Source organism: Betta splendens, chromosome 9, assembly GCF_900634795.4.
Source record: "Betta splendens chromosome 9, fBetSpl5.4, whole genome shotgun sequence".
In the NCBI taxonomy this organism is placed as follows: Eukaryota; Metazoa; Chordata; class Actinopteri; order Anabantiformes; family Osphronemidae; genus Betta; species Betta splendens.
Window position 1 is genome coordinate 3,561,408 of NC_040889.2, and position 22,326 is coordinate 3,583,733.

The following is a 22,326-nucleotide window of genomic DNA, read 5'->3' on the forward strand; positions in this document are numbered from 1 at the left end:
ATACATGAGCCTGGTGGATCCAGGTTAGTAGAACCAAGGGTTCATCATCAACGGAGTAAAACAAAACAATCAAACCTGCTTCATCTTCAGCTTCAGAACCATGTTCAGCCCAGTGTCATGAATTTCTTTACACATACAATCATAACCTTTTGAAGATTAGAAGATTCATCAGAGTGTGAGATGAGGGACTCTGGAAGAATAACATGTTCAGTATACAGCTCTGGCTCCAGCCTCAGTATCAGCGCAGCCCAATAACGTTTCTGGTTCTACTGGTTGAAACCTCATTCGTCTACATGCATAGCAGTGAGCCGTGGAGTTGGGAAGGACAGGTGACCCACAAGCCTCAGACAGAGGAGCAGGTGTTTCAAGTTTCAAACCTAACTGCGTACAGTACATGTTTTCAGCTGTCTCATTTAAATGTTTCACACCTTTACACTTTACCTTTACACCTTTATGTCTATTTGCCACTTTTTAGTCAAGTGTGTGTCATCAGTTCCACTGAACGCTCCTGTCGTGTGTCCATCTGTCTCTGCGGTGATTTGAAATTGCACAAAGGCGCCGCCCGGTGGTTCCATCAGGCACGTTCTGTCACCATCAGGTTTACTGTGACTCGTTCCCCTTCATCATGTTCTACCAGCTTACAGCGTTGGAGGATGGAATGGATGCAGCTATGACTTATGATTTATTATGTTAGTGGGGAATTATTTCTACTTATTCAAAAAGTAACAGAAAGGTAGCAGAAGAACAGGGGGGAAACAGAAAAAAATAATTTACATGTTTACAAAAGCGCAGACTGAACAGAGCCAACATTTCGTTCTTATACACTGAGACCGTGAACAGAAAACAAAGTTAGAGTCGTTCAAGTCAAGAGCTCCGCTTCAAAGGTACAAAAGTTTATTGAGTTTGAATTAAAAAGCTGCTGTTACACGTCCCCGGTGCATAAGCGTCTTCATGACGGCACCTCCAGCTCCCGCAGGAAGAGCGTGAGCGGCATGAAGGCACGCGTGCGCGCTCGCCTCTTCGCGGCTCCTCTGTACGCGCGTTTCCCGAAGCGGAGGCCGAACGGGTTGAAGTTAAACTTGCTCCTGCGGTCGTTGCACAGCAGCCGCCGCTGGTCGTCGTTCTCCCTCAGAGACAGACACAGGTTGGGGTCGTCGGATAGAAGCAGGTCTGCGGATCTTCTCCTGAACGCTCCTCCTGGGGGATGATGAAGATGATGAGGATGATGACACACACAAACGGACTAATACTATGTAAGGACCACGAAACAGAACTCGTGGAAGCACGTGGTCAGATGCTCCAGCTGAGCCCACCTGCTGCGCGCATCCTCCACGCGGAGTCAGACACACTTCCTCCATCCTGACCCACGATCAGCGCGCACACCACGACCACAGCCGCGAGTCTCATGGTCCAGGTCCAACTTGAGGTGTGTTGCTGTCGCTCTGCTCTGCTGCTCTGACGCCTGCTTTGTTTATATTCTCACCGGTGACCTCGCGCTTCTCTGGCGCACAGCCAATCACACGTTGCCTGCGTATCCGCCGCGTTGTCCGCAGCTCTGGTGCTGAAATGCATCATCCATGAGCTTCTCGGAAGTGTTCACGGCTCATTCCGTGTATAACGACACCGTGATCAGTTTAAAGGAACCAGTGATGTGAACAGGACAAAGTGTGTTTTGGTTTGTCCATGTTGATATAAAGAACAGTCGCTGTGGAAAAGACTTCATTCACTGCTGAACCAAACTCCAGATTAAGGCCAGGGTCTTCTTGTGAGACAGTCAGTGAACGGGAAGAAAAAGCAAACTCCACACAGAAAGACAGTCTTGAAAAATGATGCAAAAAACAATACATTCAGTTACAATTTTCTAAGAGAAATTGCTGCTTAGTCAACTGTTTTCTTCTCTGGTTTAATAAGACAGTGATGTGGGAAGTTTGTTATGATGCACTATGTTTAGTGTTGCTTTCACCTTCCAAACTATTAAAAATTAAATTAAAAAAAACTAAAGAAATGTGTTTGTTTGAAATAAAACAACTAGTGGCCTGAGCAGATATGTTAATTTCCTTTAGCACAGATCATAAATAAGACGTTCTGACTCAGAACAGCAGTAGCAGGAAGCAGGAGTCATGCTTAGACAGTTACCTGAGAAAATGAAGAACCTGGAGCCTAAGACGCTGTTTAACACCATAACAACCAGCTGACCAGTTGGACAGTTGGTGCTTTCAGTTCCACACGTGTCCCAGCTGAACCCTCTGTCTGGTCACATTGTGGTACCAAACCCTTGTGAGCATTATTTGACCAATACTGCCCTGTAGAATGTAGACTGTTGCTAAGAAAACGGTGACATGTTAAAAGAGAAACAGGCATCATAGAACCTCCAGATATAGGCCAATGTGTCAGTGGGCTTTTTTCACTCGGGACCTGGGGAAGGCGACTTGATGCATCATGCCCTTTCTGTCACAACCTCTCTATTTATCAGGGCTTGGGACCGGCACAGTCCTATATTATGGAGGTTGTGGTGAATGATCAGTATCAGTATAGGTTTCTTTACATAAACTGCATGTATAAGTGTATTATTATCACTGATTACATTATTTGACTTTTTATTTTGTTAGCTGTGCTGTCTGTAATTCTGGATGTTTCTCAGTCAATTTAAACTCGACCAATTAAAATGAGGCAACACATCCTGGACGTGGACCTGGACCTAGTTCAGTTATTCTCCTTAGTAATTTTAGTTCAGCTGCTGCTGTTGACAGCTTAATCCCTGATCTGTTTAATTATCAAGACCAAATTATAATCTTCTGGCTCCATCTCATGTTTGCTCACGCCATGCATCTTGATGTCCCCTCCCATGATGCTTAACTGCAAGCATCCTGCGATGCGTTTTACGCGTCATGAGTTTTTAGCTGTAGGTTTGTGTGAACATGGTTTTCTAGTGTCTCTTGTTGTTCATCCTGAACTCCACCATCCTGGTCTTAGTTAACCCAAAGCTTCTGTCCTCAGCCTTGTTCGCCACCTTAAACGTTCCTTCCTCCAGCTCTATTTTCTTATTTGCTCTATACCATCTTGGTTGTGGTGGTGGTTGTTGTTGTTTTGTATGATGTAAATGAAACGTTCTGTCACTGCCCCTTGTCTGCTGCTCTACTTCAGGAGATGTGCACTTCAGCCTTTACACCCTTCCAGGATCTAGTCAGTTCCTCCATCACTTCAGTTGTCTCAGTTCTGCCCCTCCATCTGCCAAGATTTTAACCTAAGTGTGTAGGTTACACTGTTAAATCCATCTTATTTGAGCACACCACCTAGATATCCTCCACGTGGAACATCTGCAAAAGACTCTCCTCCAGTCCTACGAGCAACATCCAGCAAAATGTGATCACATAACGGCGTGGTTAGGGTTTAGCCCCAGGAACCTCCTGCTGCTCACCCCACACTCTGGGACAGGCACTGGGAAGGTTCGTCCTCAGGAGGCGCGGTGGAGCCTCCTGCTGTTGACCCCACGCTCTTGGATGTATACTGGGAGGGTTCAGCCCCAGGAGGCGTGGTGGAGCCACCTTCTCACTTACTTCACCAGATCCTGTAGTCTCGCCCTGCTGTGCCCTGCTCGGCCCAGGAACCTTCAGTCGAAGGCCTGTTCTGGTCCCCCTTTAGATCTCAGATCTGCTACACTTTCCAGGATGCCGCTGTCTCGTTCCCTGTCCATGTCGTCTCTGAGCGGCGTTCTGCCGGCCTGGGAGGAGGATGAGCTGCCGGTGGACGACCTGCTGCTGTTTGAAGTGGCCTGGGAGGTCACCAACAAAGGTTAGCCTGGAGATAAATGTACAGCTCCCTTTACAGCCAGGGTCTAACGTGTGTGATCAAGTGTGACATAATGAGGGTTAACATTAGGAACCCAGCATGTAAAATTAATTTATAAATTCCATATAGGGCAGACACACATTCAGTCCAGTGAGCTCTGTTGGTCATGGGTTTAAAATATGAGTCTTTGCCCCCCCCAGAGCAAACACTGAACCAGAGAGTGGTAGCGTTAAGAGTTAAATATTAATCTGTCTCCTCGGCCAAACATCTGCATTGAGAATGATTGTAATATTCATTGGGTAGTTACTGGGGGACAGCGACTCATGTGCTTAGACAGCAGCTGTGAATCTGAACAATGGGGAGGCTTTAATGAAATTCACTCATTGACAAGAGTCAGGTCTGTGTCGCGTCAGTACCAGGATTCAGATGTTTCCAGTCGTTGGTCAGATCAATGCTTGGTTGCTCAATCAGACAGTGGGAGTGAGGGAAACTGACCTTCGCACTGCTCCATTTCAACATCTCACCTCAGGTTTGTGAAGTGTTAAAAATAATGAGAGGAAATTTATGAAAAAATTAATGACACTGAAAAGTCAAGAACCTTGACTCCAAGAGTCTGAAGCATCACAAATATGTGATGTTATCTGTGTCACAAAGAACACATCTGCCAGTACGTTTCCATAAAAGCACTGCTTGCATGCGTCTAGCAGAACAATATGCACAAACCTGTAGCAACTACTGCAACAATAATAGTTGTTTCCTTTGGTCTGTGTGTTTTTCTAAACATGACAATCTGTATTTCTAAAGCAGATCGTCATGTTGTCTTTCTGCTTTTGTGTTGTTTTGTTTTTCTACGGGTCCATAGACTGTGATAGTGTGTCAGTATTTGCCTTTGAATACACTGGATACAGTAGTTCTGTGGCTAAAACAAATCAACCCAGAAACCACATTTCCTTTTTCAGTGGGTGGAATCTACACGGTGCTGCAGACCAAGGCCAAGATCACCACAGATGAATGGCGGGAGAACTACTACATGATGGGGCCGTACTTTGAACACAACTTCAGCACCCAGGTGGAGGGATGTGAGCCGCCCCACCCTGCTGTCAGGAAGGCCATGGACTCGCTGATCCACAACGGCTGCCAGGTCGGTGAGTGTGAAGGTGGACATGACTGTATGGACTAAACAGACTGCTGGTTCTGGTTCCTTTAGGTTCAGTGAAGGTGGATGTGAGGTTAGGTTCAGCGGAGTCTGGACCAGAATCCACCTGTGTTTCTTCTACATTTAGATGCTGAACATTGATCATATTCAGCATGTGCCTACGTTGGTAAACTACTAGACATTAGCTCTTGTAAAGAAGGAAGATCTGCAGCCTTGAAGGCACCGTGATGTCTGAGCTGCTGAGTTTCTTCTTACAGCTTCCATCCCACTATTCAGAGACGACTGAGTCAGACCTAATGCTGAAAGTAGATGAGACTCTGCTTTAGTTTGTTGAGGCTACATGCTGAGGTTCTGTTAGACAGAGGTTGTGATATGGGCCCTGCTGAAGACTGAGAGGAAACCTAACCATCCGGCTCCATGTAGATCTGACGCGTCATAGTTTACTCCACAACTGGTACAAAGAAAGCCTTGAAGAGCCACTAGATGGCAGCGACACACAGGAGGTTGAACAAGTTAAAACTTGCAACAACAGAATCTATGCAGCAAGATGCTGCTTTGTCATTGAGGTTTTATACCTTTACCTAAGCCAACATGAACAAGCAACCGACTGATTCATTCCACTCTTTAAAAAAGTTCACATATGGAGAATGTGGTTCGTGATACATATAGAGTAACATTAAAGTAACAAGATGATAAATATACAGTAACATTAAAACTATACGCTTATAAATGTACAATTTCCCCGCTGTGGTCATTGTTCTTATTATTAGAGCAACAGTAATATGTTGACTTATTTACATTTTCAGCCTCTATTTTGTTTCTGTGCTTTCTTGTCAGACCTGAGACAGAGGTTGTGTGTTTGTGACTTTTTACAACGTGTCAGCTGATCTTTGCTGACCTTTCAGGTCCATTTTGGACGCTGGCTGATCGAGGGCAGCCCGTTTGTGATTCTGTTTGATATTGGATCCGCTGCCTGGAACCTGGACCGCTGGAAGGGGGACTTGTGGCAGACCTGCAGCATCGGCCTGCCGTACGACGACAGAGAGGCCAACGACTCGCTGATCCTGGGCTCCTTGATCGCCTGGTTCTTCAAGGAGGTCAGTCCTTCATGCTCCAAGGCTTTAGTCACAGTATGTTTCTGCTTACTGGGACTGTGCCTCAGGTTAAACTGCAAACATCCAGTAAAGCATTGGCAGGATGCATAAACACATTGTGCGGAGGAGGTTGGGGTCCAGTAATCCCAGACTTACTCTATACTACATACATTCGGGTTGGGCTTTCTCTTTCTTCATGAAGATGGAATAACTGGAGTAATTTGTTCATTTGTTCAGTTCAGTGTATTTGGATCTTAGCAGGAATTGCTTAAGAACCATCTCCAGACCAGTGTCAGCCATAACTATGAAAAGGAAAAAGCTGCGAGTGAGACAATGATCAATGACACAATCAGGAAAGTGTTACTTGGGTCCTGAAGTAAAAGCTTGTTCAGCAAGTAAACAGACCCAGATTTCACACAGACTCAGTAAACTCAGTAAATTAAACTGGATTTTCATTGTATTTTAATAAAAATACTTTTACTTTAAATCTGTGGGGGCTCAAGAGAACCGTGAAGACGTTAGCATCAGACAGTACTAGGATCCTGAATTAAAGACTCAGTCAATGACATTGTCACTTTGTTCAGACTGTGAGATGATGCCACATTATTCCAATGCCGTTTTCCAGCTGACGGATCAACTCGGAGACAAGCCCAATGTGATCGGTCATTTCCACGAGTGGCAGGCGGGACCTGGACTCATTCTCTCCCGCTCGCGTAAAATTCCTATGGCGACAGTGTTCACAACCCACGCAACTCTGCTGGGACGGTACCTTTGTGCTGGGAACGCTGACTTCTACAACAACCTGGACAAGGTGAGAGGTCAAGAGGAGTCGTGCTGCACAGCAGACAAACTTTCTACTGCTTATGTCACACATGCTCTGGTTAAACAACACTTACCAACCATTTAATTGAATGGAGGAGACAGTATCTTATTTGTACACATCACAGATTTGACAGCAGAATAGAAACACACGTCTGACGCCTCAGCCACAGTCAGACTCCCCGATTCTAAAGTTCAGGTGTTCACATCCACTTAGAGCATCGTTAGCGATGTTGAGCTGTGTGTCTGTGATGCGTTTGAATGGCTCCCATCCTGAAGGTCAACATGGACCTAAAGGCCAATGACTCTGTAGATAATTGACTGTCTGTAAACCCCAGTCTGAACACGACCAACTTCAGCCAGAGCTACAGTCAGTTAATGAGCTGACTGGCTATAGTATCACAGCCCTGCTACGATGCCTGCACAATGAGATGAAACTTGTAATTATCAGTGTAATTGTCTTAGTCAAATATAATAGTCTAGGTATGTTTAAGTTTAGCTCTGTACATGAATAATCAAAGCCCTTAAGTAGTTAACCTGGAAAAAATGTTACCAACAGTCATTCTCTAGTGTCAACCAAGTCCCTGAAGATTGAAAGATCCAATATTTTGGGTAGGAAGTTGTTTATACAATATGTTCACTATCATTTTTTTCTCTCACTATCCCCTCACCCCAACCAGTTAAGGTAGATGGTCGCCCACATCCAGCCTGGTTCTGCTTGAGGTTTTCTTCCTTGTTAGAGAGGGAGTTTTTCCCCATAATAATTACAGTTAAAGGCTTGCTGTATGTGGGATTTGTTGGGTTTAGTTGGTAAGGTCTGTGCCTTGAGATAATTTCATTCTGTGTTGTAGTTCAGCATTGACAAGGAGGCAGGTGACAGGCAGATCTACCACCGGTATTGCCTGGAGAGAGCAGCCGTCCACTGCGCTCACGTCTTCACCACAGTCTCCCAAATCACAGCAGTGGAGGCCAACCATATGCTGCACAGGAAGCCAGGTGAGGTTAAAGGTGAACAAGCCAGACAGTAGTGAAAGGAAAGCAGAGATGATTGAGCCAGTTCAGCTGAAGCAGTTATCAGTACAAGCAAATCTTCAGGGTACAATCAGCTCACTGCTCATCACTTTGACCATGCACTTAGCATGTTGAACTTTTAGAATGTAACACAGGTATTCATCCTGCAACCAGCCTCGCTCCACCCAAAGTGGGATGGACTAATCAGACCACAGGGTTTGCTGGACTCCATTGTGGATTTTGCAAATGTCTCCTGTTGATGTGTTCACAGATGTTGTGACACCAAACGGGCTGAATGTGAAGAAGTTCTCAGCCATGCATGAGTTCCAGAACCTGCACTCTACCAACAAGACCCGGATCCAGGAGTTTGTCAGGGGGCATTTCTATGGGTGATGCTGTTTCACCATAACATTCTGAACCACAGTCATTTTGATTTCTTTTTTTGTGTGGCCACATAAACACCGACATGTAACACTTTTACATTATTAACAGAACTCAGAAGTGTCACTGAAGTAACCTGCACCTTAACAGTTACTGTAGATTGCTGTGTCCTGGAATGGTTTCCTTGAGGGTTCTGTTGATGGGCTCATGCTCAGCCTTTCTGTGCTTTGGATTGTTGTCTTGTCATATGTTCAAGATGTGAGCTGTGCCTCCATGTTTCCCAACCTGTGGCCCTGTCACAGCCTGCAGTGTCACGGATCAGCAGATAAAGGACCCACATGCACAGCACCGAGGCAGGATAATGATCAAACACAGGTTTATTGCTATAAGCGGAGTCAGACGGTCCAGGTCATACACAAAAGGCTCAGCAAAAGGTACAAAGGGGAGCAGGCGATCTCGAGTCCAGTACGTAGGCGAGGTTCGATACACGGAAGATCTTGGCTAAGGTACAGACAGGGATTAAGCGAACTCACGGTCAGTTGGTTAGTCCAGGTGCAGACAGGAAACGACGGTCAAGGCAAACAGGAATAATACGCGACGAACACGGACACGAAACACTGGAACGAGGAAACTCAGGAAACTCGAGATACTCAGGAAACACACGAAACTCATGAAACTCGACAATCTGGCAAAGGACTATGGGAACAGGTGGTGGCTAAATACACAGAGTGATTACGTAATTACTGACAGGTGTGGATACTGGGAACAGGTAAGTGACAGCTGACAGAGAACAGGAAGTTTAACAAAATAAAACAGGACATGGCGTAACAGGAAACAACTAGAACAAAAAACCAGATCATGACATGCAGTGGCTGAGATGTCTCCTTTAGAGCAGCTCCAACCTCCGTCAGAGTCACAAATGCTTTTCTTTATTTCATCTGCTCATATTTAGGATGCTTTTATAAAACAATCATGAAATTGAAACATTAAAGTCAAAGTCAGCTTCGTGTCAATATTACTTCATGTGACATACAGGTACCCAAACTACTGTACGTTTCATCGCATCATCTATACAGAATATAATCTGCATGGAATACAAAGGCAGCTTCAAGTATGAAGATAGGCATGTTGGAATGCTAAATGTGAACAAAATGTGCTTTTGTTTCATTTTTAGAAAAAACGAGAAACTCTACTGTTCCTTCTTTTTTATTTTTACTGTTCATCATTGACATTATGCTGCTGGTTTATGTTCCTTGCAGTCATCTGGACTTCAACCTGGACAGAACGCTTTTCTTCTTCATTGCTGGACGCTATGAGTTCTGCAATAAGGGGGCCGACATCTTCCTAGAATCTCTGTCCAGACTCAACTACCTGCTGCGGGTGAGCTCCGTGGCTTCTCTGCATCCAGTAGGACTAGTTCTACCACACGTCACAACTTCTTCTCTCAGGTCCACAGAAACGATGTGACCGTGGTGGTTTTCTTCATCATGCCGGCAAAAACCAACAACTTTAACGTGGAGTCCCTGAAGGGCCAGGCAGTGCGCAAGCAGCTCTGGTAAGGATCCACATCAGTGAGGCTGCATCACCGGTGTCGCTGCTAGAACTGGGACCAGGGAAAGTAATGAACAGCCATTGTAGCAGATTAATTTCAGAGCCTGAGCTACAGTAGTTGTCTGTGTAGCTAAACATCAGTATCACATAAGTGGGGCGGGAGATATTTCAGCAGCCATCAGCTGTCATAATGAAGCCACTGATAGGATCACAGATCGTTGTCTCAGGTTCACTGCTTACGGTTTTTAATTGTGGAGAACCTGAGCCTGTTGGTGTGGACCAGCTGTGGCCTGAAGTTGTGTCATCTCCTTTTCCAGGGACACGGCTCACGCTGTGAAGGAGAAGTTTGGCAAGAAGCTATACGACGCTCTGTTAAAGTAGGTGAAGCAGATCCATCGCTCTGTCGTCTCAATCAGCTGAACCTCTTTAAATCAAAGATGTCATGGCTTCAGGGGGCAGATTCCTGATATGAACTCCATCCTGGATCGAGATGACTTCACTATAATGAAGAGAGCCATCTATGCCACTCAGGTACTGGATACAGATGTTACCGAATTAAAATTTAGAAGAGAGCCTTCATTGGTCATTATCATATAGAATGTAACAACAAAATTTATCTGCTGCAATTAACCCATCCCCTTGGGGAGCAGGAGGGAGGAGTAGGAGTGTGAAGCATCCTACTTAAGGACACACTTGGTGCTCTGGTGGGGGTTTGAACCTGGGACCTTTCACTCCACAAACCAACACCACCAAGCCATTTAGAACTGTGACTGATGCCTACAATGCACTATACCATGAAGCCACTAAAGAGCTCACATTCATTTCTTGAAATTATTTCCCTCGTTTGATAGGTTACATGATGTCTTTAAAGACGGAGCATATCTCTGTTCAAAGGCCTCACACGGCTCCGGATGAGCCTCTGAAACACCTGTGGTGACGCTCCCTGATTTTCCTCCTGGTGCTTACGTGTAAAATTGATTTCATGTACAGATGCTTCCCTTCATTGAAATCAGCTCATGATTGATGCTAAGCCATACTAGCAACACATCCTCATGCTAACGACCCATGAGGTCTTCAGGTCATCATTGATTCCATTCTTCATCACAGATTAGTTGCTGGTCAACCTTTAGTTCTTATGATTTAAGTAATGAAGTAATGATGACACACTTCACGCTTTGACCAAATCAATGGAGAAGAAGTTTCTCTGGGTCTTCGTTCGAGTCTGGGTCTGAAATGACCAGTTAAAACATGACTAGACATCAGACTTTTTGTTGCTTTTTGGAATCCAAAACGGTGTAAAGTGTCACTGTACAAACACTATGTTACATGAGACTAAACTGCAGGTTCATCATATTCAATGCTGTGTGACGTCAGCTGTGAGGGAAGTCAGTGTAAAGTGATGCTGATGAGGAGTGAATAGCACTGACCACAGACACCACAGCAGGAACTGGGATTGATTGGTGAGCCTTTAATCTCAGTGAAAAACCAACAAACCTTCCTCTTTGTGATGTTGTACTTTAAGAATTAACAGTGACATTAGCTGTTACTATGAGACACACGTCTGCTTGTTTTATTCACACATTGATCACATTACTGATTACTGTTATTAGAGTCAGGTTCTACTACTGGGCTGCCAGCCTGGTAGCTCTGTAGGTAGAGTATTGACCTGGGAGCGGGAGGTCCCCAGTCCAATCTCAAGTGTGTCCTTGAGCAAGACACTTTACACTATCTCCCCGGGCGCTGCACTGTGGCTGCCCACTGCTCCCCCAGGGGATGGGTTAAAATGCAGAGAATAATTCCCCAATGGGAATCAATAAAGTTCAATTATATTATTATTTCAACACAAAGCCCCATTAAACCTAATCAGTACTAGTGGGGATGATGATGATGATTTATGTTACTTCCTTTACATCAGACTAAAGGAACGGTTTGGTTGGTGCTGTGCTGTGGACAGTGATCAGGTCTCATTAGCTCCAGGGTTTAGTTAATGCCTGTCCTGATCAATAACATCACACAGTGAAAGGTTAACAGCTGATTCACGTCATCAACATGAAATCTCTCGTTAACCTGTTCTAGTGGTTTATTTCTCTCTTTCTCTCTGTCTGCCTACCTGGCGGTCTGTTTGCAGAGACACAGCCTTCCTCCAGTGACGACCCACAACATGCTGGACGACACCACGGATCCCATTCTGTGCAACGTTCGACGCATCGGTCTGTTCAACTCCAGGAACGACCGCGTCAAGGTTCTGTCTGACCACTAGTGAAGGACTCTCTGTCTGTCTGTCTGTCTGTCTGTCTGTCCGTCTGTCTGTCCATCTGTCTTATCACTGTTCTCTATTTGAAGCCTGGTGGTAGTTGGCGGAGATTCTATTTTCTGCTCATAAATTGTAGTTCGTTGGAAGCATCCGATTGGTCACCTGCTGTGTTCCAGGTGATCTTCCACCCTGAGTTCCTGTCCTCCACCAGCCCCCTGCTACCCATGGACTACGAGGACTTTGTCCGGGGCTGTAACCTCGGCGTGTTCCCTTCCTACTACGAGCCCTGGGGTTACACACCTGGTAACAGCCCAGCCTGTGGTTAATGTAGAGTCCAGAAGCTTCACTTCTGTCCTGCCAACCTTATGTCTGTCTCTGACCCAGGCGAGTGCACCGTGATGGGCATCCCCAGCGTCACTACCAACCTGTCGGGTTTTGGCTGTTTCATGGAGGAGCACATCTCGGATCCTGCTGCCTACGGTACCGACCCGCCGCTCAGCTTGTAGCATCGCAACCAAACACCCTAAACCCGTGGATGTTCTCTCCTCAGGGATCTACATTGTCGATCGGCGCTTTCGTTCCCCAGAGGAGTCCTGCAATCAGCTGACCCAGTTCATGTTCTCCTTCTGCCAGCAGTCCCGGCGCCAGCGCATCATCCAGCGGAATCGAACCGAGCGGCTGTCGGACCTGCTGGACTGGAGATACCTGGGCCGGGTCCGTTAACCTGACCATCATGCGATTTTCTCTTTGGGATGGGGTTGACGCTGTTGTCTCTCATTGGCAGTTCTATGTCCACGCTCGCCGCCTCGCTCTCAGCAGAGCCTTTCCAGACAAGTTCCAGTTTGACCCCGCGGTTCCTCTGAAGGTGACCCATGTCCTAAATGTTCCTCACACCGAGCCCAGCACAGCGTCAGCTTGGTCCATTAGATGGATCAGTGTGTTGATGAACGTGTTCCTTTTCCGATTTGTTGATTTATTTGATGACGACTTATTTAATCTTAATAACAATTATGCTTAACCTGCTATGTGAAAGTCTTTGTCTGTACTTTATTTAATCCATTCATAGAAATTTGTCTATATTTAGTTCATTCATAGGCGGTTTAATGTGTTTGCAGTAAGTAGCCGTATGTATCACTGCAGCCTCTGGACCTTTGAGTTCACACATCAACTGCTTCCTGTTGTTCTGTCATTAGGCTTTAATTGACAGGCTAACATTTGTCTGACTGACAGGATGCTACTGCGCTGCATCATTCAGTCTTGACCTCACAAATCAAACTGAATATATTTGATGTTAGATGAAATGTAGTGGTTCAAATTTGTGAATGAGGGATGTGTGAGGAGTCATTAATACTGGCATCCTTTACCTTCACAGACAGAGGGTTTCCACTACCCCCGGCCCGCATCTGTGCCCCCTTCTCCCTCTGCCTCTCTACACTCCACCCCCCACCACAGCGACGCAGAGGACGACGATGATGACAACGAACCGTACGACGAGGATGAGGAGGCTGAGCGGGACCGGCTGAACATCAAAGCTCCCTTTGTGCTCGGAGCTGTGCCGAAGGGGAAGAAGAAGCAGCCAGGAGAGTCTGGAAACTGAGAGGCAGCAAACTGTGCTTCTGTTGGGTTGTCTGGGTCACATCTGTCTGCATCTATCCTGGATCTAACATGGATTAGTAGCAGCAGTAGCTTAGTGCATAAGGACAGTACTGTAGTAACCCCATCCAAGACAACCTGTTAAATGTTGTGTTCCAAAGTTGGATCCTCAACGTAATAAAAGTCCTGATGTTTCAGAAGTGCTGTGCTCCTGTGTTCTAACCCTTGTCTAAATAGCCTATGTGTGAAAAGTTCAGAAGTTCAATCATTTCCATAGCAACACACCAGATATTATCCGATGACCTTTATTACACTAACAAATGACCTTCAAAGAGATGAAACCAGAATCAGTTATCTATAGTCTGTTCCAACATTAGCTCCCATATAATATAAACTAGAAGGTGAACAAATCAAAGTCTGTCTAGAAGGCTCGTTCTTCACATGCGTGATGAGATAAAACTATTAATCCCAGCATCTACTGAAACAGTATGGTGTTTTAGAATAAGACCCCTCAGCAGCTGACTGTGACAGTGTCTGCTCAGTATGAGATTCGCTGTCTGCAAACAAGGGTTAAACATCCTCCCTAATAAGATTTTAGATAGAGAGACACTTTATTCAGCCTCCAGCTGACCTTTAACCCACAGTCCTTGAGATTGACGGGGAAGATGTTCTATATTGATTATTATGCACTAATGAGAGAATTATCTGGGTTCAACAACATTATGTTGACATCACCAATGCCTGCAAATCATAAACACAGATATTGTCTGGAACCAGAAACACAGTTACCAAACTCTGTCCCGTGTTCCAACAGAACAGTGTTCTGGTTTCAGCCTGGCTGCAGTGGTTCCTCCTCATCATCACTAACTCAACCACAGTGCTCATGTGCTACATTGGTAAATGAAGCTTCAGACCTCAGGTAACTTCGAATGTTGCTATGAAGTCAGTTTTATTAAAATTTGACACAAAATGAATTTTTACACAACAGCTGTTCCCTCAGAAACGGAGGCGCTGACATTTGGAAACAAAGACAGTGACTACAAAAGATAGATGATCAGAAGTATTCCCTCTTCCACACGGGGAGCTCCTGGAAATACACCTCGTCAGGGGCTTCATCTGGAGGAGGAGAGGAAGAAGAAAGATGAGCCGAGGCTGGTTGGGAAGGAAAAATCACACGTCATGTCATTAATACATAGAAAGGCAAAGGTCAGGCAGTTTAAAGCAGAGGGTCCTCCACACTGGCTGTGAGTCACCTTTAGGCTCCACAGACAGAACCCTCCCCTTACCCCTGTCTCTGGCCTGCTGCAGGAAGTTGAGCAGGACGCTGGCCGCCTGGTCCACACTCATCTTCTCTGTGTTCTGACTGCGAGTCTCTGCCAGGAAACATCCAACACATTTAGAGTGACCCACTCACAGTCCACGGTGGGTTCCTGCTGTTCCTGAAACACCTGGAGACGTTGTTAATGTGGAAGTGAATACCTAGGTGTAACGTGTCATAGACATCGCCTTCCTTCCGGTCCTCTGACACGAACCTACGTCCCTCTGGAAGCAAAGACATTCAAACAGACGCTCGGACTTTCTGCACGGTGACGTCTAGTATCAGCTGCTGCATCGCTTTGTCTCTTCGCGATGAAACAAATACACAAGCTTCTAGAGACGGTATGAATGTGCTAACACAAGGATTCCAGTGAATACATACGAGTGCCCTTGAGGTACAGCATGGCCTGCGGGGTCCAGTTCCTCCGCTGGAAAGAGCCCTGAAGAAGACAGAAACACTGTTGGTTTGGTTCCTGAGGACATGTGGGATGCAGAGGAAGGCGTTTACCTTGGGTGCGCTCCACGACTGTGAAATGAACGATGACACGATCAGCAGGGCGAGCACGTACGTCACTGTGAGAGTCCTCGAACCCTGTGAAGATACAAAGACATGAGTCAGACCGTGCAGGGCGAGAGGAGGAGTTCTGGTGAGGTCTGCTCACTTTCATGGTGTCTGTCGTCCTGTCCAGAGCGGATGAGGGGGATCTTCCTCCGTCTGTATTTATACTCTCCGAGGCGAGGACGTGCACTCTCTCATGATGCCAGAAGCTATAGGTCAAGCCAATTTGATGGAGTAGGTGCAGATGAAACCACAGATCAATGCTGATTTGTCTGAACCTGCATTTACTGTGAATAACTGTGGATTAAAGAGCTGCCATGGTGCTTTCTCAGAATTAGCGAGCTGGCCCTGTGTTACCCCTGAAGGCAGTAATGAGGAGCATTATTGACATAATCTTCACTGGCACTTTTTTTCAGTTACAAACATCCATCCATTTTCTAAACCGCTTATTCCCTAATGCGGGGTCACGGGGGTCACCCAGCTGACTATGGGCGAGAGGCAGGGTACACCCTGGACGGGTCACCAGTCCATCGCAGGGCAAAACATAGACAGACAGACAACCATTCACTCACACACTCACACCTACGGGCAATGGAGAGAAGCCAATCAACCTAATGCACGTCTTTGGACTGTGAGAGGAAGCCGGAGAACCCGGAGACACGGGGAGAGCGTGCAAACTCCACACAGAAAGGCACCAGGGCCGCCTCCGGGAATCAAACCCAGAACCTTCTTGCTGTGAGGCGACACTGCTACCCACCGCACCACCGTGCCGCCCAGTTACAAACACTTTAGGATTTTTGTGTTAAGCTCCTGACATCAGGTCCACTTCAGACGTGTTTGTTTCTGATCTGAGATCTGTTTCTGTCCACATGCACCTCTACATGCATCCAGGCTCTGGTTCCAGATTCAAGGTGATCCTCAGCCAGTGTGAAGCACTAAAGCTGCTTATCCCAGCCTCATGAGGCTTCATTTGTTCCTTTAGGCCCCTAGTGGACAAAACTCATGATGGTCAACTGATTACAATGCCATTAGTGGTTTGGGTTCACTTTTACGTCCCATGATGTCAGTAAATATATAAACCTCCTAGTTTTTGAATATTATATGCTTTATATATATGTGAATGGAGGACAGCACATGTGCGTCTGTAACTTTATTGATTTTTAATCAGAAATAATAATAATGATGCTTCAGCCTGGATGAAGTGATATCATCGTATTCAGGTTCTTTGTAACTGTAACAGTAAGTGAAGTATGAAAATGAAATTCATTGTCCTTCAGCTTCACCAGTGATTTTGGAAAATTCATGAACTCTTACTTATTATTATTATTATTATTATTATTATTATGTTCATATCTTCGCTGGGAGAAAATTGATTAAACTAGTCCACATGGGGATCCTTTGTTTCCTTGTCGGTTCCGTCTCAGAGTACTGATACACTTGGCTTCAGGTAGGGAAACTGTCCCATTAGATCTAAATGGCACCAAATCACAACCACAAAAGCCGTCATCATTGAAGCCTCGATTTGTGTCTCACCAAGATTCTTCTGGTTTACTGGGCACAGCATCAAGGATGACCAGGATTCAAGGCTAGGAACTTTAAACCAGGTTTCATGCCAAGAGGAAGTTTAGATTCAATCAGTTCAAGTCAGTGTAGTCCTGCTCATCTTCAGTCACTTCATGAACCACCAGCGAGTTGGTCTCCGCCTGCCTCTTCTGTGGCATTACTGATCTACCACATCTGTTCTCACTGGAACCATTTCAGCTGAACGCACCTTTATCACCACTTCCTCTTCCGTGGCCTCATGCTGCCTCCAGCCTATACTCTCTGTTGTCCCCTTGTCCACCAACAGTCTGCTGCCAGTCTTTAATTGGTCTTTAACACCTCCACTCCCAAACGTTGAGGACTCTGCTCCCACATCACCAGAGATGGCATTATGACGGTGCTTTAGATGTTCATGCAGACTGATGTATTATGTCAAAACCGTCCTATTTCCCCTCTCCCTGAAGAGGATGCTGGTTCCATTAACATCATATTAGATTCTTCAACTCATTCTGCTGCTTGTGATAGACACACAAGCCTTTTTAGGGAGTATGAGTACATGATAGGACAGAAGAAAGGTGAATGTCAGAATTTATAATTACAAATGTACCATTCATTTCAATGCTAAGTAGAATTGGCACAATAAGATCTTGGTTATAATGGATCAGATTAATGGTTTTCAGGGTGAAGCTTTACAGTTGAACATACTAAATCTGTGCATACATACTCAACACTGGAGTCATTACTGTAATGGATTGATTCTCTAGGTACCACAAATGTTTTCCACATGTAAATATCAGTGGGACTAGTATTGAATGAGAATTGTCTGATTAGTATTTTACATGGCTTCCGTTTTTATTATAACCTACTGTAGAACTTGTCCTATTTAGGCCAAAAGCTTTCATGCTTTTGACCTTTATGTTGAAAATAAACCCCATCTACGGTACTTATGTTGAATCATGTCGAAAAGAAATCTGATTTAAACACATTTACAGTAGATTCAGTAAGTAACATGGGCCAACAGTGGCGTAACATGTCTATCTGCTGTCACCCTTGTTCACACATTCTTTGGCACAGCTGATGACGTGTTAGAAACAGTAAAGGCAGAAAGTCTGAGAAGTCAAACTGGTGGTTTATAACCTAAAACATTTACCCAAACCCACTGTTTTGCAAACTCTTCTAACAGAGGCCTTGAGTAACTGCCCGCTACTTTTTGTTTCACCATCCATAAGATCAGGTGCCTCTCTGCTGGGACTTTAATAAATTATGATTATATATTATAGTTAGTTATTAGTTAGTTATAGTTATAGGGTGTGCGATCCCGTAGAGATCCACTTTACAGTATATGAAAATAAAGGGTTTATACAGATGCGTCCTAGAGCTACTAGAAGACACAGGGGATGTGATGGAGTTGGGATTTAGCTGTAAATGAAACACAGTAAGGGATGGGCTTAAAAACCTTTATCCAAATAAAGCACAGGCACGGGAAGGTGACACCCTGGCAGCTCACCGCTGTTACTTGTCTGTCTGTCCATACAGTGACACAGGGGGAGGCTCCCACAGTCTGTGCTTAGGCCAGGTGCACTCAGTAAAGGGACTGATAGTGTTCAGTATTGGTTGTAGTGGCTCCAGTCACTCCAGACTGGCTGGGCAATGATGGACTGTGACAGACAGTAGCAGTCCTTGTCTGCTGAAGGGGGACAAATCTTTGCTGCTTTGATGAAGCCAACAGAAGCTTGTGCAGGTTTATAAAACCTGTAGTAGTCAGGCAGTCCTCAGTGTGACCCAGCACCAGTATTAGACCATGGTGTTGCTCTCACCCGCTTTGTCTACGTACTGCAGAAAGAGGAAACAGACACGTTAAAGTCATCTTAGTGTGGTTTTAGTGTCACAGCATGCACTAATGACCAGGGAGCTTTCAATAAGAGGACTATGTGAAAGCTACCGATGAACTGACCAATAATCTGCAGGAAGCAGGTTAAAGAGACGCACCACAGGCTCGTTATCTGGTCCAAGATATAAACCAGACATTTGTCAACACTTCTATCTGAGCTCATCTACTTTGTTTTGGTCAAGAATTCAAATATAAATGATTGAGGGAACACATGTTTCATCATACACCTACTGTATGTCAGCGTGTAGAAGACCCTTGAGGGCCGTTAGACTCAAATCAAACAGCTTGTTTGTCAAACACATGAGCTATTAATACTGCAAGCACTTTACAGACACTTTCCAATCCATGGTTTGGATCACAATTCAGGTGTCTGAGTCTTGTTTGGGGGAACAGTTCAGAAAGCAGAGGAAGACACAGAACACGACTTCCTCTGTGGTGGTGCCTTTAAAGTGTAGGATATGCTCTAAAGTTAAATGGGTTCACATGCATAGGAAAGATGACACTGACTGACCACAACTGCTGATTCTCACACCTTTACGAAGGCTTTCAATAAAAAAAATAAATAAAAATAAAATCACACACACACACACACACAGTCAGTGAGACATTCAGTTTAAAAAAAAGCTTCCTGCAACAGCCAGGAAAGAGCATAATCATTTGTCACAGAAAGATGCATCTTTAATACTGGAGTACTGACTCTAAACCAAGGGGCCCTGGCAAATATCAAATGCCAAAAGGGCTGCGATGTACTGGACCTGAGATGAGGAGACTGGAAATAAGAGGAGCCATGCTGTGTGCACTATATGTAAAATACTCACTGAGCTGATGAAGGGCAGGTTTAGGATGGAGCCCAGGACAGGTATTCTCCTGATGAAGCCCACTACGACTGGGAAGAAACCCCTGAATGTGTAGAAAGAGAGGGAGAGAGTGAACATCCCTGTGTCTGACATGTCTGACCAGTGTACGTCAGTGTTTTCTTACCTGAACAACAAAAAGAAACCATAGACCTCCAGCACGACACCGACAATGGGCCAACCAATTAGCACCACAAACACGCCACCGAGAAAGAAACTTGTAGCTTTTATCTTGTGCTTCTGGAAGAAGAAGCGGAAGGTTCTCTCCAGCCCAATGACGAAAGCCAGTCCAGCAACAAACAGGATCTACAGCACAAAGGCAGAAAACAGGGCTGGACCTTTGGAAGGACAGGAACACACACACCTGACAATATGCTGAATTCTCTTATATTCAAACTCAGCCAAACATCATGAAACCTTAAACTTGAAGGTGGCAGCTCTGCACATTGTGCTTTACTGTGAGGCATAGTAATACTTGGTGATACAGGCAGGACTCTCCAACGTGGACGTGCTGCTACAGTGTTTGCATGTCTGCTAATCTGCTGTAGTGTACGGATCAAAATCCAACGCCATACTCATTACACCTGATAATTTCACTATTAAAAGTCATTCAGGTTAGACTTAAACGACAGCACAAATTCATATAACCTGTTTCATTAACATACACCAGAACCATACCTCCAGCTTTCCTATGTGGAACCCCAGAATAAATTTATTGCAAGGAACTTTGAAAGACGTCGCCCTAGGTTATGGAGAACCCAGCAGTCAGCCCCCTGGGGGGTTGTAGGTATGTGTATAACACATAATCTCAGGTGAGACAGTGCATGGGGCCAGCTTCCCATGAATGTGGTGGAGTAAAACATATGGTTGTACTTATATAGAGCTTTGAATTCACGTTCATGATGTGTGGGGTATGTGGGTCTGTGTTGGGCTCCTCTTTGTGTTTCCTCTTCTTCTGCCTCCCGAGTTCCTGGTTTTCCCTGGGATGCATGGCCTCTAATGGTCCTGGGGGTGCTTACGTTTGTAAACCTAGCATAGAATGGTGGTCATATCCCTCTTTCATCACTCTGTGTGACCCCTTTTGAGGAACAGTGAACTGTGCTATAGCTTGAACTTGATGGTGTGTTTGGTGTGCTTTATTTGTTCTATTGTGACTTTTGCTAATAATATTATCATTATTGTTATGATGTCTGTGTATTGAACATTTTCTTTGTTAGTGTTGTCTGTGTCTTTGTACATATTTGTTAATGCTAAAAAATAAATACAGGAAATCAAGAGGAATATACAACAGCATAATTACACCTGGACTAATGGGTACTCTCCTTGAAAAAGCCCAACAATGCATCCTGGTACTTCATGTTACCCGCTGGATCCCGCCTGACTGGACATTCCATGGACCCACCCAGCTCAGACATGATCTGGAGACATTCCCAGCTCCAAAGTAAAAGTTAGTATGACGAAATGCTCCTTATGCCACCGTGGTCGGATGTGTTGCACACATTCCTTTGTGTGATGTCATTATCAGCACCTACAGTAGTCTGCCTGTAAACTACTTGCACCTGTCTGCTTCCATGATTTAAGATAAGAGCATGTGTGATGGAGAACTCACGTTTCCAATAGCAAGGAGTGCTTTGTCAAAAAACAGGATCATCCCAAAAAAGAGGAAAAACACGCCGAAGCCTGTTAATCCCATTCCAATTTCTGCAAAACACACAAAGAAGAAAAATGCTTAATTGCTGCATCTGAGACGGGCTAAAATTAGCTGCTACACATGTTCTACGTCTACAAGTGTTTGTGTCTGCCTATGGATATTTTACAGAGGGTTTGCTAGATATGACAGTGAAGCAACGTTGCAATTTAACTAACTGTTACAAAAAAGGAGAAGCTAATACACATCCCTAGATGCTTTAGTTGAGACCAAGGTTGTCCATCCAGTCTTGACGTCTGGGATGAGGAACTCTAACAGACATCCTACTATAACCGTCTATCTGAGGCAATAATTCTAAGGTAACTGATCCATGGTTGTTGATATGTCAGAAACACTAGTGCTAACTCTCCTGTCATTCGTGCTAATTGCTAGTTAGCCACCTTCTGCAGAACAAATAAAGCTGGTTTCGTAGGAAAATAATATCCAAATATGAAATGTCTTACTCTGTGAATCCGTGAGCGAAATCATCCTGACAACAATAACTATTAAAACTATAATAACGGAGAGCTGTTTGGGCGCTGCTCTGTGAGCTGGGATCACAGCTGCCACTGCAGCTACAGCCACGTCTTCCGGAAACACTTCTTCTTCTCCTCCTCCTCCTTCTCGCGATGTCATTTACCGAGAGGCGTGAAACGCTGGGAACCAATTTCTATATAGCCAGGTTTCTATGGTGATGTGTGTGTCGTTCCACTTAAACTCTTCAGATACACACACTATAACGTTACATGACACCTCGCATTACCCACACCATCGCTTTAAAGATTTTTTTGCTTAATTTTGTAAACCGCTGTTCCCTGGTTTTGGCCT

The 22,326-nt window shown here is 45.0% G+C and overlaps 4 protein-coding genes across 8 annotated transcripts; 1 reads left to right on the forward strand and 3 right to left on the reverse strand.

Moving 5' to 3' along the window:
- Positions 1 to 191: 191 nt before the first annotated feature.
- kiss2 (kisspeptin 2) lies at positions 192 to 3,548 on the reverse strand. 2 transcript variants are annotated; one of them, XM_055511418.1, is made up of 3 exons: positions 2,137 to 3,548; positions 1,314 to 1,818; positions 192 to 1,197 (listed from the first exon to the last, which is right to left on the reverse strand). In XM_055511418.1, the coding sequence occupies exons 2-3, from the start codon at positions 1,405 to 1,407 to the stop codon at positions 950 to 952; spliced, it is 342 nt and encodes a 113-aa protein (XP_055367393.1). In that variant the 5' UTR covers positions 1,408 to 1,818; positions 2,137 to 3,548; the 3' UTR covers positions 192 to 949. The 2 variants fall into 2 exon arrangements, with proteins under 2 accessions (XP_055367393.1, XP_040928081.1); XM_041072147.2 differs by having other exon boundaries at positions 1,314 to 3,548.
- Positions 3,549 to 3,558: 10 nt separating this feature from the next.
- Positions 3,559 to 16,916, forward strand: gys2 (glycogen synthase 2). The gene is made up of 16 exons (XM_029160405.2): positions 3,559 to 3,792; positions 4,749 to 4,930; positions 5,851 to 6,042; positions 6,665 to 6,850; positions 7,710 to 7,854; positions 8,141 to 8,258; positions 9,510 to 9,630; positions 9,699 to 9,805; positions 10,119 to 10,178; positions 10,254 to 10,332; positions 11,930 to 12,043; positions 12,232 to 12,358; positions 12,440 to 12,535; positions 12,606 to 12,769; positions 12,840 to 12,920; positions 13,428 to 16,916. Exons 1-16 carry the CDS (start codon positions 3,669 to 3,671, stop codon positions 13,650 to 13,652), a joined length of 2,121 nt encoding a protein of 706 aa, XP_029016238.1. The 5' UTR covers positions 3,559 to 3,668; the 3' UTR covers positions 13,653 to 16,916.
- spx (spexin hormone) lies at positions 14,579 to 18,328 on the reverse strand. Of its 3 annotated transcripts, XM_029160548.3 has the most exons (6): positions 15,628 to 18,328; positions 15,474 to 15,557; positions 15,348 to 15,405; positions 15,128 to 15,190; positions 14,935 to 15,021; positions 14,579 to 14,764 (listed from the first exon to the last, which is right to left on the reverse strand). In XM_029160548.3, the coding sequence occupies exons 1-6, from the start codon at positions 15,631 to 15,633 to the stop codon at positions 14,703 to 14,705; spliced, it is 360 nt and encodes a 119-aa protein (XP_029016381.1). In that variant the 5' UTR covers positions 15,634 to 18,328; the 3' UTR covers positions 14,579 to 14,702. The 3 variants fall into 3 exon arrangements, with proteins under 3 accessions (XP_029016381.1, XP_029016385.1, XP_029016384.1); XM_029160552.3 differs by lacking the exon at positions 15,128 to 15,190; XM_029160551.3 differs by lacking the exon at positions 15,128 to 15,190 and having other exon boundaries at positions 14,710 to 14,764; positions 15,474 to 15,633.
- A 181-nt stretch (positions 18,329 to 18,509) lies between these two features.
- On the reverse strand, positions 18,510 to 22,277 carry golt1ba (golgi transport 1Ba). 2 transcript variants are annotated; one of them, XM_029160540.3, is made up of 6 exons: positions 21,963 to 22,277; positions 21,421 to 21,512; positions 19,939 to 20,117; positions 19,776 to 19,857; positions 19,469 to 19,500; positions 18,510 to 18,899 (listed from the first exon to the last, which is right to left on the reverse strand). In XM_029160540.3, exons 1-5 carry the CDS (start codon positions 22,132 to 22,134, stop codon positions 19,492 to 19,494), a joined length of 534 nt encoding a protein of 177 aa, XP_029016373.1. In that variant the 5' UTR covers positions 22,135 to 22,277; the 3' UTR covers positions 18,510 to 18,899; positions 19,469 to 19,491. The 2 variants fall into 2 exon arrangements, with proteins under 2 accessions (XP_029016373.1, XP_029016371.1); XM_029160538.3 differs by lacking the exon at positions 19,469 to 19,500.
- Between the last annotated feature and the right edge of the window lie 49 nt (positions 22,278 to 22,326).

Coding starts and splice junctions, on each gene's coding strand:
- gys2 (XM_029160405.2), top strand. CDS start 3,669: ATGCCGCTGTCTCGTTCCCTGTCCATGTCGTCTCTGAGCGGCGTTCTG. Junction 6,851..7,709: donor TCTACAACAACCTGGACAAG/GTGAGAGGTCAA, acceptor TCTGTGTTGTAG/TTCAGCATTGACAAGGAGGC. Junction 10,333..11,929: donor GAGCCATCTATGCCACTCAG/GTACTGGATACA, acceptor GTCTGTTTGCAG/AGACACAGCCTTCCTCCAGT.
- kiss2 (XM_055511418.1), bottom strand. CDS start 1,407: ATGAGACTCGCGGCTGTGGTCGTGGTGTGCGCGCTGATCGTGGGTCAG. Junction 1,198..1,313: donor GTGGAGGATGCGCGCAGCAG/GTGGGCTCAGCT, acceptor ATCATCCCCCAG/GAGGAGCGTTCAGGAGAAGA.
- spx (XM_029160548.3), bottom strand. Junction 15,191..15,347: donor GCTGTACCTCAAGGGCACTC/GTATGTATTCAC, acceptor CTTTGCTTCCAG/AGGGACGTAGGTTCGTGTCA. Junction 14,765..14,934: donor GCAGCAGGCCAGAGACAGGG/GTAAGGGGAGGG, acceptor CTCCTCCTCCAG/ATGAAGCCCCTGACGAGGTG.
- golt1ba (XM_029160538.3), bottom strand. CDS start 22,134: ATGACATCGCGAGAAGGAGGAGGAGGAGAAGAAGAAGTGTTTCCGGAA. Junction 19,858..19,938: donor GGTTTCTTTTTGTTGTTCAG/GTAAGAAAACAC, acceptor CTACACATTCAG/GGGTTTCTTCCCAGTCGTAG. Junction 18,900..19,775: donor ACCTGCCCTTCATCAGCTCA/GTGAGTATTTTA, acceptor CTCTTTCTGCAG/TACGTAGACAAAGCGGGTGA.